This window comes from Gymnogyps californianus, chromosome 16 (assembly GCF_018139145.2).
Source record: "Gymnogyps californianus isolate 813 chromosome 16, ASM1813914v2, whole genome shotgun sequence".
Lineage (NCBI taxonomy): Eukaryota > Metazoa > Chordata > Aves > Accipitriformes > Cathartidae > Gymnogyps > Gymnogyps californianus.
In genome coordinates this window covers 5,007,130-5,023,804 of record NC_059486.1, presented here as the reverse complement: position 1 = coordinate 5,023,804, position 16,675 = coordinate 5,007,130, and the positions used below count along the sequence as shown (strand labels likewise).

The 16,675-nt window shown below is 41.1% G+C and overlaps 1 protein-coding gene across 2 annotated transcripts; it reads right to left on the bottom strand.

The window, feature by feature from the left end:
• Positions 1 to 3,159: 3,159 nt before the first annotated feature.
• On the bottom strand, positions 3,160 to 13,189 carry YWHAH (tyrosine 3-monooxygenase/tryptophan 5-monooxygenase activation protein eta). 2 transcript variants are annotated; one of them, XM_050906475.1, is made up of 2 exons: positions 12,848 to 13,189; positions 3,160 to 4,593 (listed from the first exon to the last, which is right to left on the bottom strand). In XM_050906475.1, exons 1-2 carry the CDS (start codon positions 12,941 to 12,943, stop codon positions 3,946 to 3,948), a joined length of 744 nt encoding a protein of 247 aa, XP_050762432.1. In that variant the 5' UTR covers positions 12,944 to 13,189; the 3' UTR covers positions 3,160 to 3,945. The 2 variants fall into 2 exon arrangements, with proteins under 2 accessions (XP_050762432.1, XP_050762431.1); XM_050906474.1 differs by having other exon boundaries at positions 3,160 to 4,602; positions 12,857 to 13,189.
• Positions 13,190 to 16,675: the final 3,486 nt, after the last annotated feature.

Genomic DNA, 16,675 nt, shown 5'->3' with positions numbered 1-16,675 from the left:
AAGGATTACAAAAAAGCATACAGCAACCCCAGGGCCCAGAAAGTGAAAAAGCTTCTGACGTGCAAGCAAGAATATGGATTGCATTGGAGCATTTCCTTTTCTTGCTCTATGGAACACTCTCTACTGACTCCTAGCAAAAAACAATCACAAAAACATGCTCTCTGTGCCATTGGATCATTCACCGACAACTAGAGAACATGGGGGAACTATCTGCTCTCCTACCGAAAATCTAATATACTGCTAGTGGCAGAAGCAGGTGAAAGAACTTGAGTTAGAAGACTTCCTGAGACTCATTAGATGAGTGGTCATCAACTTATGTAGAGCAACCACATCTGTCAACACTTGGTTTATGAACCCCTTAGCAAGGACAGAAATGCTTTTTATGCCACAGAGCACCCAGAGCAATAAGACATTTCTATTTAATGAACTTCCTGAAAAAAGTACAGATTATTTGAAGATTTAGCTAAATAATTCACCTTGTCCTCAGGGAAGCATCCGCTGCTACAAAGCAGATCACACAAAATAAGGGTACACCTAAGTACAGTCAGTCTTTCCAGTTTTCACAAAGCCAGAACTACTGGGATTGTGACCTTGTGCACACAGAGTTACTTGAATACACCCAATCATTTCACTCACCTGCCTTTAACTTCATCACCCTCAAAAGAACTTGATCATCACTCAGGTATACTGAGATTGTAGCTTGAATAATCTTAAATCCACAGGTGGCCCAGCACAAACACATGCCACCACTTGCAGGAAAACAACCTGTCAGCTGCTCCTCATGACTAATTTCAACCCTTCCATGTTTCAGAGGGAGCTAGTCTATAAACTTGCATCTTTTCCTGTTCACCAAATTCTGCTTTGCGAGGAGCACTTGATAATAAGCTGCCTACATTTGACAGTTCACTGACAAATTTTATGTCATTTTGGTGAGTATTATGTCAGGACATTCAATTAGGAAGCTCTTGCTATTCCTAATTCTTTGGGATAGTTCCTCTGAAGATCCTGGCACAAGGTATGAAATTCTTAGAAGGCAGTTGCTACTTTCCAACCATGCTTACTTATGCTATTAGATCCTGATATCTGGTACAAAGCCTAAATGGTTTTGTAGTATTGATCACCTTTAGACAGAGCAAGCATACTAAGCCCAGTATGCAATACCGCACAGTTAGCATTCCTAATTTTCCATCACCTCCAGGATCATTCCGAGGGGCCTCTACATCCATGAATTGTCAGAATGCCTTCAGTCAACCAGAGAGAACGTGTGACATGATAGTGATTCATCAAGAGACGATGAAGGAACTGCAACTTTTCACATAGCTTCCTAATATGCAACTATCTTCTTATCTGTTGATACTTATGGCTATAACAGATTTATCCATTGAAATTTATACTGCTTGGGAGAAGGGAATCCACCCTTCCAGCAGAGTTGAGTCAGTAAGCCATTTCAAAATAGAATTTCGTACTTCATGATACCCAGCAAAGCTTTACCCAGATTAATGGCAATACAGATAACCACAACAGCCTGATTGGTATACTTTATAAACTTTCTTACCAGAAATTATTAAAGCACCCAGGAACTGCACCATTCTACAGAATCCCTTTGGTCTCCATTTTGGATATTATGCACCAGGTCAATAGCTAATCTTCAACTGCCTAGTCCAGAGATGTCAGAGACCTGCTGACTCATTTGCAGACTACATAATGCTCGTAGTTTTGTGACAAAGGATCTGCACAAGACAGTAACTAAAACGAGAAAGGACTCGTTAGCTTTTGAATTAACAAAAAGATAGTGGTACTTCTATAAACGAGAAGAAAATAAACCTAGTGGTTGCCAATATTAATTATTAACCAGCCAGAGTGTTTCAACGTAAAAAGGCAGTCTTATTGCCAAGTTTTACCTTGGTTCCACAGGGGCAGGTAAGCAGATCTGAGGGGAAGGAAAGGAAGCTATCTAGGAGTCAGGTAAAACCCAAATGGCTATTACTGGCCAGAGGACTCCTGCAAGGTGTACTTGCAAAAAGGGGAACTGAAAAACAGGGACCTGTACACTGTTTGATGTAACAGGAGCAAATAAGAAAAAGTGACTTCCAGAATAGGCCCTGGCAGACAGCAGTAATTTATATTAAGTACACACTTCAAACTACTGTTAGGTCAAGCACCTCAAGATTATACAATAGCACAACATCAAGGATCTGTATTTTCATCTTTTTCAGATGTTGCATTAGCCTTTCAATTGTCAGCAACTTTACTGATGTAATAAAACTAGAATTATCTAGAAGATGACAGAATGTATGAATACACACCAATCTGTCATTAAAAATTCTAATCCTCCAGGTACTTAAAAATAACCAGTGCACTGCTTTTAAAAAGCATGAGTAGTTGTTGTGGGTATTCAGACCAGTAACTTTTATTGCACAAATCAAAGAAAAATAGATTTAGATAAAGGAGAACTTACATGACCTTTGAGCTAGCTCAGGTGCCAGTAGCAATCTGGATACAGTGACACTTAACAGCTAATTTTTCCTGCTTCTGTAACATACCATTACAGAAGTATGTACGGAACCAATAAATATACATATACACTAACTGTTGGGAGGAAAAAAAACCCAAAACAACAACATAAGCTTGGGGACTAGACTTAAGTTAGCTAAAACAGAGAGACATTCTTTAAGAACAAATACTGCTTCTGTTTGAAGCAGGTAAATATGAAATAGTTACCGGGATTTTCATGTGTAAAGGTGATTTGGTGGTTATCACTTCAGAAAAAAAAAAAAGTTTAGAAGTTACAGTGGACAGATGCAAATACAAGTCTCTATGCTGGTATGACAAGTAACGGTCTTTACAACTTTTCAGCTCCTGAGCAGAATTGCATTACAACTGCTTTACCAAGCAAATAACTAAATATACCACCTTTGGAAACTCCACTTTAACACAGGTGAGCAGTATCACATTCTAGATGGCTGTGGGTGTTTTTGGGTTTTGTGAGGATTTGTTTGTTTGTTTGTTTTTCCCCTTCTTTTCGGCATACTGGGGTTTCTTGTTTGTTTGTTTAGCATGTGATGCAACTTCTCACTAAACCTTTGATTAAATATGTTTTAACCCATCAGTGATGCGTTAGGTAACTCGATCTCTGCTCTGAACAAAAGACAGGACACCTTATGTAGAGATAACATCCCCGAAGCAGCATTTTATTTTATTCATTTAATTCCAAAACATTTAATTTAGAAGTCTGGCATCTCAGTCATCCATCTTAACATGGGCTAATATTGACATAGTGTTGTCAGAATACACAGACAACTAAACAGCCAAAGAGTTTACAAAAAATAAATTCATGATTCTTCAAAACAACTGCAAAAGGTTACAAGTATCAAAACTCTTAGGTAAATGCACTGCATTAAAAGAAACTGTGCACATAAGTTAGAGGCAAAAAAAAAAATTGCTACTGAAACCTCACATTTCAAACAGTTTATTGTAAACTGATGAACAGGGCTGTTATTTCACATCAGCTTAACTGTTTTCATTGACTGAAAAAAATTTGGGGTGGCTAATTTACTCTGCATGCACAAAATGTACTGCTTAACAGAACTGTCAGATCATTTCGAATGGAAAAAATTTAACTGGAATCTAATTATCTTCAATCACTTTCCATTATTCTTTCCCATATTTTCGAATCAACAGGCAAACTAAAAATGCCTCATTTACTATGCATCTTTCTGCACTGCTCAAGTGCAACTAAGATAAATAGGGCCAATAAACCAATCAATCCATCAATGCCCATGAAGACTCATCTGAAACTGCTTCTTGATAAAGTGGACAGCAGATCTGAACAGCTGTACAATACAGATATGCTTAGCACTAGATATTTAGTGTGACTGTGGCAAGGAAATATTGGTGATGATGGGGATGGTGAAGTGGATGAAAGAGGGATCGGAGGAAAGCTTCTTAATTATTGCCCTCTCCTGCTTCTTCATCTTGCTGATCACTCGTCCACAGAGTGAGGTTATCTCGAAGTAACTGCATGATGAGAGTGGAGTCCTTGTAGGAATCCTCATTTAGTGTGTCCAGCTCTGCTATGGCATCATCAAAGGCTTGTTTGGCTAAAAGGCAGGCCTGCTCAGGAGCATTCTGGATTTCATAGTAGAACACCGAGAAATTGAGTGCCAGCCCAAGCCTAATTGGGTGAGTGGGCTGCATGTGCTCTTTGCTGATTTCAAAAGCCTCTTTATAGGCAGCTTCTGAGGCTTCCACAACACTGTTCTTCTTCTCTCCAGCAGCAACTTCTGCCAAATAGCGATAGTAATCTCCTTTCATTTTCAGATAAAAGACCTTGCTCTCATACTGGAAGTCATTGCAGTTCTTGATCAAGTACTTATCTAGGAGAGCCAAAACATCATTGCAGACTGTCTCAAGCTCCTTTTCTATCTTCTCCCTATAGGCTTTAACCTTCTCCAGCTTCTTCTCATTCCCATCTGCCATAGTCTTCTGCTCTATGCTGCTGATGACACGCCAGGAAGATCGTCTAGCTCCAACTACATTCTTGTAGGCTACAGACAGCAGGTTTCTATCCTCATTTGAGAGAGGCTCATTCAGCTCAGTTACCTGAAAATACAGACAAAGATCAAATTTAAAGGGTTTGTCTTAGAGAAGAATGTGCAAACTTCCTTCAATACTTCCCATCATGAAGTGCAAGATTTAAAATTCCTTCTAGATCCCAAAATTCCTTCTAGACAGGAGTCAATTTGTAACGTTGAAAGTTTAAAACTGTTTCTGCAGTCAAGACTTAAACGGGTATTTAGACGCCATTGCAAAGCACATTCACTGAATAAAAGTGAGTCAGGCTTGTGTAATGGAGAAGCATTCACAGAAGGAAGGCTTAGGGTGTTTAGGAGGTCTGCTATAATTATGCAGATTATACACTTAGTGATGAATTGAAATGTACCTAGAATACCAGTTTTATGAATCTGGAACACAGCACAGACACTGGAAACTGGTGCGGTTCTTGCATTTCTTTCCCCTGCTGCTTGCTTTCATTCGACAGCAGAGATGGAAGCGCTGCAGTCATTATGATTAAGCTCTGCATAGTACAAATGGAATTAGTGTTTCATAGTATCTTTCAGTCACTTAGTGAGCAATTATACAATGTAACACAAAAGTTATCCTGATTTCTGCTAACCGATGGCTGCAGACAAATTTCAGGGATAGGCCATGAAAGAAACTGCACTGAAATAGAATAGGAAATCAAGAAAAAAAAGCCACAATCAACTCCAAATTCCTACTACAAAAAGCTGAGATAGAGGAAGGATAATACTTCTAATACTGTATTTAGGCCTACTTCATTTTCTGTGATAATTTAGGGAATAAAACCTATCAGACTTGTAGTCACTTGAAGTTGTTCTACTTTCACAAATTTACAAACATGAAATTAAACTCACAGGAATTAGGATGAAAAGTGTTAACTCCACTACTTTAAGCATACTGCATTAACTGCATTAAAAGAAGTCACTAGAATTTTAAGGATATGTACTTTGGTGTGAATTACTTGTCCTTGCTCAGACACTGCTAAAATCATTAACTATTTTCTTTTAAAATGTGCACATTTACACTGCTTGACAGACATCAGAATGTTCACAACCAAATACTTACATACCACAAATAATCAAGTCACAAATATTTTATGCTATTCTGAGACTGCTGGTGTAGCCAGTGAACATCCAATAAATGTGCATCTTTCCAAGTCTAAAAAATAATTTATGAATTATAACTGTTACAGTAAGAGAGAGCTTACTTTCACATTTAGGTTTTGTTCTTAAAATATTCTAAGTCAATTAGTTGTATCTCCAAAATGCCTTTTCCCCACAGCTCAGGAGCCCAAACTCCCAAAAGACACTGCTCTGCCTGGCTTAATACAATTAGAGACAGCCTACAGAGGGGGAAACGGGCAGGAATCAACTCTAATGACACCTTCATGATCTTCACAGCTTCCAATCAACATCCTCCCAACAATCCCTCCCTCAACAATCTCTACTACGACCCACCTATATCATCTTCTAATAAAGATATTAACTCCCTCAAGATGTAAAGGCTCGGCTAAGAGCTTCTTATTCCCTACAGTCTATTAGGACAGCACTTGCTTTTACAAAAATAAAATAAATCCACCAAAGAAGATTAATAATCACTTGGTCATTCCTGCACTGCTGGAAGACTTTGTTTGAACGTTCATTGCAAGCTCTCAAACACAGTGGTTGATCTAAAGGAGTCAGTAATGTTTTGCTAAAACTTAAACATCATTTAACCACACAAATAAATCCTTCTTTTTTTCCCCCATCTGTCTTCATTATCTTTACAGTATTAAAAAAAAAATTTGAAAAAAAATCGTGATCTGTTAATATACTACTGAGCTGTATTACCCACAAAAATAAAAACAGAGTATGGAAAAGTATACAAGACAAAAATAGCTGAGGATGAGACTTAGTGGGACAGGACAATGGTAACAGAAATACGACCTCTTGGCTTTGCAGTCTAGACTCCATACAAAAGAAATTAAAGCTACAAGAAGACTGCAACCACAGCTATCCTAATTCTTCACCTGATACATCATCACCTCCATTTTTCACGTCATCCTCCACCTACCACCGCTGTTCTTTACCCTCAGCTAACTGCTACTTTCATGTTCATCCCTTTCCCTCTGCTTCAAACTAAATATCCTGCTAAATACTGGTATTTAAGTATTCAATAACTAAAAAAAGATATGCAGTCATCCTAAACCCTGTTATAATTATTTCTTCTACCTCCTTAAAAGGTGGTTTCTTAAACTTTCTAACATAAACTTTTAGAGGCAGATGTCTTCTGTGTATTCAAAACACCAAAATGGCATTTTACAGTACTTAACAAATGTCCTGTGAACCATCAAAAAATTTTGAATACTAAACCCTAAATTTTTTACTATGCCATATAGCTGGGGTATTTACTTAAGGGGAGATAAATTAATCAGTTTTCAAATTTCATCCAGTTTGTCAGAAAAGAGAAAATACAATCTTACAGGAATACCACTAGCCTTGAAAGAGTACTCCAGGTTTTTTCCTAGTCTATTGTCTCTCTTCTGGTGTTATTCATTTTTAATTGCAGAAAATGCACCACAACACCCACCCTGAAAAAGCTGACTTATAAAGCCCACTTGCACAGGAGCCATTGCAATTGCAGATAACCTACACCTGAAAAGCCTTCCGACCATCCCTAATCACAACCAAAATTCAATGCAAGTGTTGATAGACAGCGTATTTGCAGAAATTTCTGAAGATCACATAAATAGAGGGAGGATCTTGTAAAGTCTAGCATTAAGTCTGGTAATCTTGGCTGGTCTTTAGTCAACATTCAGTATTAAAAGTAGGTCTACAATACAATCTTTAAAATGCAGCATAACTTTTGGAAGCATCTTCATACTATATTTAGACTAGCCAGTTAAGGTTTAGCTGTTGCATCAGCTTGGGCCAAGTAAGTTTGCTAAAACTCTCAATAACCACCAGACTAACAGAACTTATCCTGACATAGCAAGATTGAGAAATAGCAGGGAATATTCAAGATACATTAATGTAAAGCACAACAAAAAAAGCCATCTCTCAGGACTAACTGCAGAACAGTTGTTAATATGTGGAAAAAGAACGTTAACTTCTAATTCAAAACATGAAAGTATTTAAGAGATAAGATTAAGAGACTTAATTAAGAGACTATTCCAGATCATCACTAGACTGCTGTGTAATTTAATTCCCAAGACTGACTTAAACTCACCTTGAAACCATTCCTTCAAGTAAAAGGGAAAAATTAACAGAGAAGCTAATTCAACATGCTTAGGAGATGTTCACTAGCTTTAAGATGTATTAGAAGTTACTGATGTATCTTGGAGAATCAGCAACTACCATCAACTCAAGTCCATGGCAAACTATTCCCCATCCTAGCTAAAAAATGCTGATACTCTATGTAGATATATCTAAAAATCACATCTACCTCCCTGTTGTAACAGCTATATTACAAGAAACTAGACTCAAAGGAAAGTATGTGACCTTTACGGAGCTATCTACTGGTTTATCTATTTCCAATACATTAGCAAAGGAGATAAAACCAGACATGTTTCTCTTCACATGTGGGGATGATGTAGAGAAAAAGAAAATTTGAAATGCTGAAGGAAATTTATTTCTTCCTGTCTTCCATTCTACTTATAGCCTTTCCTTAATAGAGAAGATCTTGGACTGCAATAATTTACATTTTAGAGGTAGACACACTGTCTTATAATGGCTGTTAGGAAAACAGAAGCACTTAAAAGATGAAAAGCCATTTGTAGTATGACTTCAAAGCAGTACTTACTTACTCGGGTGTTATTCTATACTTCTCTTATGCAAATACACCTCTCACACCTGAGTTTGGGGTTATTTTCAGTCCTGAGCCAGATGATGCAACTGAACACACAGGCTATGATCTGCTAGCAGTTTTCATTCAGACTGACAGTCTGGTTTTTGTAACAAGAATACAGTCTAAATAATTTATTTCTATAATACTTACAGGTATCTCCTGCCCACCACCTCCTGCTTTATGCCCACAAAGTTCTTTCACAGTTTACTGGTAAAAAAATGGGAGTATATAAAAGGAATCCTGACTATAACCCTGGAATTCCTAACTACACATGCTGATGAGCATGGCAGTACTGTATCAGCTCAGAAGTTACTTCCATGTGTATGATCCCACACAGGCCATACCAAGCTGAGTTACTTTCACATGGAAAACATACCAAAGTGAAGGTTCCAACAACTGATAGCAGATCTATGATGCGCTGTTGGATTACCTAGTAGAATTTGACCCAGGTCAATTGAATGTATGTAATTACACTTCTGTGTTGTTAGCCAGAGCATGTAAGTCACAGCTAAGGCCAGTTCTTAGCAAGCTGCTGCAAAAATGACTGTACCCGTGCCAGTATAAAGTCAGGTTTAGTTATTAAAACTCTCCTGATACAAAGTTATACAGTCCATAATTTTTGAACAAATAGAAATCAGACTAATGAATTTAAACCAGATCTGTTTCTTGCATCATGTGGCTTCAGTGTTTTATATCAAGCATTGGAAGTTCTATAGCTAGATTTACTGTATAAAACCACAGTAAGGAAGTAATCTCACAGCAAGGGAGGATATTGTTTACATTAAAGGCATCTCATTCCCCCCTCCTACGCACATATACTTCATTAACCCAAAACCAGACACTGATGTGAAGAACTCAGTGATACAATACTAAAAATATGGAACATCCCAAACTTAAGTCCATTTATCCACATAGATAAAGCCTACAAATTAAACTAGAACTTCAAGATATTTTGCTTAAAAAAAACTTTAGATCATTCCAAGACTTAAATTTATTTCATGCCGAGTAGTATTTCACACACAACTAATTTTAAAATTATACATCTCGCATAACTCAGATTCATCTTACCAATTTTAAAGTGTAAATTACTCTCTACCCACTATTTTGCTATACTGGAAAAGCAACATAAATGAATAGAGGTCCTGAGCACTACACATTAGGATTAATACTGTCTGAAACACTAAGGGTTTATACAGCTAAAATGTTTAACTATTTCTGGAACGATCTAATCCCAAAGGTACTCAGTGCTGTATTCTCAAGATGCTAGAGTATCTGTTCCTTCAAGTGAGAACCTTTAACACACTAAAAGCATATCCTTCCCCAGTGCGTGGAGAAGTCATTTTTTTACCTACCGTGTAGGGTTATTTCAAATAGTTGCAATCCTGGAGCAGCATGTAATGCAATGAGAATGCCACACCCCTTGGAAGAATGCCATTCAGTAGAGGCACATTTACATATGATTGTATTTTCTATTAAAATAATTTTGGCTGGAAAAAAGTTAACTAAACTCATAACTGCAAACTAAGCAAAAGTTTCCTTTTCCTCTCCTGTCTACACATTATAAGCCAAAATACTAGAATTCTTCCAAGAAAAAGTAGTTTAACAGCAACAAAAAATTGTATTATTGAGCAGTAGTTTCCTTATTTAAGCTACAACTGCTACTTCATCTGGATTTTCTTTAAAAGAAGGAACTAATAGGACTGAACAGTAAGTGTTTCTCCAGCTTTATACTGACAGCTGAAATGGTAGTCTTGTCATACTTTTTCTTCCTTCGGCGGCAGTCTCAAAAATCATGTAAATATGCTTTCACTAAAATAGTCTTCATTAATTTATGTTTTAGGAGCAACTATCAGGCTGTTGGCTATATTGGGTATTGTAAAAGTGTGGTGATAAATATCTAGAACTGAAATTAATCATTCAGATTTCTATTTACACTGGAAGCACACTACTTTCATACAGCACCTTTAAAAACCATCAGATACGTTATATTCAGAGATTTAAAAAAAAATTTAAAAGAAACTTTTCAAATCAACATATCCTGCATTGAGAATAGATATTCAAGTTAGAACACTGGTTTCCTGTTGAAGAAAGTCTAACGTCTCTGGAGTGCAAGATTATTTGAATATTATTCTATATGGATAAAAAGTTCTCTTAATAGCTGTTATTTACAATCACTGAAATAGAAGGAAGTATTAGTTGTGTGAGAACAGACAGCCCACATAACATTTCATAGGAGCTTATGCTCAAACCTACAAAATCAACTTCAAACACTGAAGAGCATTCTGGAAATTACCATGTTAGAGTGAACACGTGTGAAAGCCAAGTAACCAATAGATGCCACAGTACAGGCATGCAACAGTGTATATGAACAGCTGAAAATAAGGAAGCTGTTGCCTTTTAAATTCAGCTTTACTTTCTGTATTTTTAAAGTATCTATAATGTAATGTTTCATAAATGCTCAAGACTCAGCTCACTTACAAAGTGTTCTCAAGCTCCCAATTACAGAAGCTCATCATTATGTAACTTAAGAGCAAAAGTAGTATTACAGATGAGAATACTGTGACTCAAGATGAATGAAAGTTGCATAGTAATTAGGACAGTTTAAAAAGACAACTGGATATACACACCAGTTATATGTACTTTATTTACGTATTTCCTGAAGCATAGCAACTGCATTGTTTCACATATGTTCAGAGCGTCATACATACACACTATAGTTCAGCAATATTTGGAAAAATAAAAAGCTATCTACTAACTACAGCTAGAAATACAGTATTCTAGAGCAGCAGTGGATTTTAGTGGTTTTTCCATTTCATCTTTTAGAATTAGCAATTGAAAGATTCGAGAGATAAACAGAGCTGTTACTACTACGTTATATATATCAAGAATTCTAGCGATATCATTAAAATACAGCTTATTTTAATGTCTAGTGCCTCTGACATTGAGATACTCAGAAGTATTACTGCTTTAGAAGTGGATTGGTCATAGTATTTATTATGACACAATAGCAAAAGTGCACAAGAGCACCAAAATGTCTTTTTACTGCCCTCATCTAAGGGAGGCAACATACATCACAGCCCCTGAACCAGACTAAATGGATTGACTCTTACAACAAAAATGTGAACTCCATTTGAAGCTGCTCTTTCAAATTAAAATCATCTCATGTCTTTAAACAGCAGTACTCTCAAGGGAAACTTGATTCCTGTTGGGGCCTTTGGTGTTCACAAAGGACAGATCAGCAAGAACAAACCAGTTGTAATCAGATACAGCAAAGACACTGCTAAGCATTTACTGGCATTAACATTACCCTTAAAATTCAGATTATATGAATACTTTGTTGTTAAAAAAGGGACTAGACATAATAAGTTTGATCATTCTGCAATTTTATTATGTATCAGTACAGACAGGTCAGTACAAGTAATTTTCATTCCTTGGTTCTGAAAGGAGCTGAGTTGCAACTGTAACTTATTGTTTAAACACATGTCAGTATTCAACAAGGTAAGGAACACACTGAGAATTTGTTACCCTACAAAGAAAAGGCAAAAAGGCAATATTAAACCTTGGGAAACGCTCTCTGTGCACTAGGTAGCTGTTATACCCAGATGCAACTACTATACCATCTTTGAGTCAGAGCGCTGATATTTGTGGGTGAGGCCTCTATTCGTGCCTTTTATCGCGTGGCAAAAGAAACGTCTAGAAAAGGAAGGCGCTCCTCTTGCCGTGCACGGTTTCCCCAGACACCCGCCGCCGCAGCGGCCATCCCACCCGACCAGCACCCCCGACCGCTTGCGTGTCCCAGACTCCCCTAGAATGGGAGACGCACCCCAAGGTCAAACCCATCATCCCCACAGCTAGCCCCCAGTAGCCGGGGGGGGCGGGGGGGAGCGGTGCGCGAGGACGGACCCCATCTTGAGCAGGGGTCAGAGAAAGAATCCACTGCGTTCCCGCCGCGACGAGAGAGGCGGGCAGTATTCAAACTGCTGCGCTGCGCGCCGGATTGGCGGTGGTGGGGGAGAGAGGCGAGAGGAGGGCATGGGGACAGCCACACCCCCAGGGCAGGGACAGCCAAGGGAGCGGGAGGGCTGCAAGGGAGTCGTTACGAGGGAACGAAGGAAATGAGAGAGGAAGAAAATAAACTTTAAAAGAAAAGGGGGATCTAGGTCCAGTTGGGACTGGCTACTGTTTGCCTCATCTCTCCCCGAGGCAGGTAGTAACGGGCACCGCCCCACACGGCGGCGAGGTGTCCCAGCGGGATGGTCTGGCTCTTGCTCCCGCCCTCCTTTCTTCACCACGACGGGTGGGACCTGGCGGCTCGCATCCTCCCCGGGACCCAACTCCGCCTCGGACCAGCCCGGACTTCCTTTCCCTCCCTCCCTCCCCCGCCACTACCCACCCTACACACTCCTCCCCGGGTATGACCCATAGCCGCCCCGCTACCAGCCCCACTCACCGACTTCATGGCCGAGGCCATGTCGTCGTATCTCTCCGCCTGCTCGGCCAGGCGGGCTCGCTGCAGCAGCTGCTCTCGGTCCCCCATAGCCGCTTCCGTGGTGGCTGCCGGGCTGGGCACTCTGCGCCCCTCAGAGAGAGAGGAAGGGGGGGCGGGGATCTGCGCCTCGAAACGCGCGGGTGGTGCGAGTAAGGAACCTAAACGGAGCCGCCACCTCACGCTCGCTCGCTCGCTCACTCAGCGACCGTTGGGCTCGCCTCAGCCGCCGCTCACCCGCCGGCCGCGCTTGCCAGGCGACGGTTGGCGCCTCGCGCTCACGGACCGCAGCAAGGCGGGCAGCCGCGCGCTCGCTGCGTCCCCTTCACGGCGTGTGCAGCTCGCGCCTCTCCGCCCGGCTCGGAGCCTCGCGCTGCTGCCGCCGCCTGCGCCTGCGCGCTGGGAAGGCAACGAGGGGGCGGAGTTGAGGAGACTGCAGGGGAGGGGAGGGGGCGCTGCTCCCCCGCGTTCTATTTCTAGGTGACGTCACTTGCTATAAATAGCCATCCCGGGGCGCCGGCTGGGGGGAGGCGCATGCGCGCTGCCGGTGCTGCATTTTACTGCTGCAAAGGTGGAGGTGGGCGGTGGGCGCGGGCATTGCGGAGCCGGGCCGCGTTGGGTTGGGCCGGGCCGGGGCTGCTCGCCCGCGCCCCGCGTTACGGACAGCGCCGGACGTGCAGTGCCTCAGGACGGGCTCAGCGACCGTCCGCCGCCTCGCCTCCCCTGCCTGCGTCCGGTGACACGGCGCAAAGCTGCCACCACGGGCCCCCGGATGCGCCTCGCCCAGGGAAACCAGCGGAGCCCGGCCGCCGCTCGGGTTGCGCTCGGTGTGGAGCGACGCACCGCTTTCACGTGTCCGACCCTGCCTCTGCGCCATTACTGCTTTGTGCTACCATAGCCTGCCAGCGCGAGCTTTGTCCTGCAGCATTTACGCAGTTGTGTCTCATTCCAGTGAAATAAATGTGTCTCGTACCCCAGCTGCTTCGAAACATTCCTAGTTGCGGGGGTGACAGGCACGGACCAATTCTGCTACCTTGCCTAAGAGATGCAACTAAATTCAATTTTACGACATATTTTGTGATAGTCGAGCTCCTCTTTCATAAATTGACAGCGTACCGGCCTTACATAAAAATCATCTCAAAGGAAAATCATTGCACAAATGGCAGAGCTGCTGCTGGTGTCTGCAGAAATGCTAGCATCCATGTTACTCATCTCTCAAGATAAATCACAGATTAACTTTTTCTGTTCAATGCACAGCCAGCATTTAAACATCACTGCACCACTGGACATATGGGAAGCTGCTGTACATCTGAGTGAAAGATTTGCTCACCATCAGACAGTTTAGCATCAGAGCCGCTGACCACAGCACCTACATCAATTTAAGCTCACATCTGTTCTCACCCCCAAAGAAGAGGAAAGCAAGCATGTTAGCACACACCGGAGGCAGGGGACCAGGCTGGTCTCACTCATGACACCGCTCTCCCACTATCCCCAGTACTCGTGTACTGTTGCCATCTAGTAAATCCTGTCCATTGTGCCAGCCAACAGTTTTTAGCCTTAACTCTAACATGGCTTTTGTGCATTAAGCGCTAACATCCTTTAAAATAAATGCTGCAGTTAGTTTTAAAAGGGACTAGGCAAATATTGCTAATTTTTTTAAAGGACATAATAATATGACAAATTAGAATAAATGGTAATTATATGTAATAAAGCATGAAAGATAAAAATTACATGTAGCAAGTTACAAACTGATTGCCAGAACATTCAGGAAATAGCTCCTTGCAGTACTGTGAAGCACACAGTTGTACATAGCTATCGGCCAGCTGAATGGTGCCTCTTCCCTAACGGGATTTTATTTTCAATGTTTCTAAGAGAAGGCAGTGACGTAGAAAACCTTAACAGAATGGATCCCAAGTATCAGTCTAATTCATTATCATCATTAATGCAAAACCTGTATTGATTTTACCTAAGGATAAAGTTTTATCTATGGACAGCAGGAACATGTTCTTGAAAAGGTATGACTCAATGTAAAAATACAGATTTTAATGTATCTAACACTTATGCAGGAATAGCAAGAGATGGGCCAATCCAAAATGCCCAATACACTTCTCCGGTTTGGAAACTCTGCAGTTGTAATAACTTCTTAGTAGAGATTAGTCAGTCTGCAAAGTGTTCCAACAGTGCTGAAAATTTGTACAGTCTACCAAAAGCTTTCTAGTCTCGTACAGCAGTTTCAGACTCCCGACGGAAACCAATTACGACGTATTTTTAAAACCAGCTATTCACCCGCAGAACCAGACAATCTGCATTTATCTGCCAAATATATGTGGATATATCTACACATACACAAAAACATTCTCATTAAATGCTTTTGGTTTTTTTAACTGAAGCTTCTGTATAATGGATATTTCTCAGTCTAAAGCATCTCAAAAATACTTAACCTTGAATCCACAAGGTGATATGTAACCTCATTGCTCTAAAATCAGATACATGTCTAAATCCAACAGTTGCAAGGAAAAGTGCTAAAGTAAGGCAATCTTGTATGCAGCATTTCTACAGTCTGTAACCTAAAGAAAGTGAAGAGATTGCATTTCACACATATAAGGTCTGTGGGAGAGTACCTATATTCTCCTGTGCGTACAGTGCCTAGCGCTCTGGTTCTTCAGCCATAACAGTGGCTCCACGGATCTATAGAGGTACAAATAAAAACAAATTAGAGCTCACGCAATGAGTTTTAATCTGCTACAATATTCATAAGCTGAGTTACAACGTCTTAAAAATAAAAATGGAAAGGAAATGGAAATGTCAGCAGACCTCTTGCTAGAATGGTGAATGGGGTGCAAAACACTACCTAACTGTGGTGCCCCCGCCGAGCTCAGATGCCAGGCATCATACATGACATTACAGAGCTCTGCGATTCCAGCAAAGCTCAGGCAGGAGCTCAGAAATGCTGCTCTCATGAGGCAGGATTGAGAGTTGTTGGCAGTGACCACACCCAGCAAGAATTTGTAGATGGAGAAACTTATGGTACTGAAAATTGCACCATGACCTAAGGCAGTGGCTCTGGTCCACAGGCCGATCTGATTATTGGACAGCACCAATGTTCCACAAATAGCTCCCTGCTGAAATGCCATTCTAGTTCACTGCTCGGCTCCACACAGGGGCACTCGGGACACCAAAGCAGTCTCAGAGGGCGTCTCCCCAGTGCTGATGTTTAGCCGAGGGGACAGAGCTAGAAGGTACACTGGTGAAGAGGAAACACGACAAGGAAACTAACCCATGCCATTCCCAGCCTTTCCCCATGGCGGAAAGCCTCCCCCTTTGGTTGTTCTGGTAGCAGCGAGGGAGCATGCACCTTTTGCAGCACTCTTCCCAAGACTCGTGGAACTAAAGCAGTGGTACTACAAAGTCCCTGCCACTAACATCCTCCTGATCCCTGGAGAAAACGATCTTCCCTCTCTTTTCTGCAGCAAGGATGTGTTTTATTTAGGGAACTGCTAAATGATAAAAGTCTTGGGGACAAGACACTGAAAAACAGAGAGAGAACAGAAGCAACTACCAATTGATGGGGGAGGTTAACCAGCTTACACATCACAGCAAAGCAGAGATGAGTATGGTAGAGAGATGGAGAGTTTGTGGGCATCTGATCTTGGAAATACTGTGACTGGCACTTACATGGGGCATGATGTTCAGATAGTGCTGTAAGGACAGATTCCTTCACAGGCTTAGGACTATCTATAATTTTTATTGTTAGAATCCTGGCAGCACATCCCCCCAATAAAG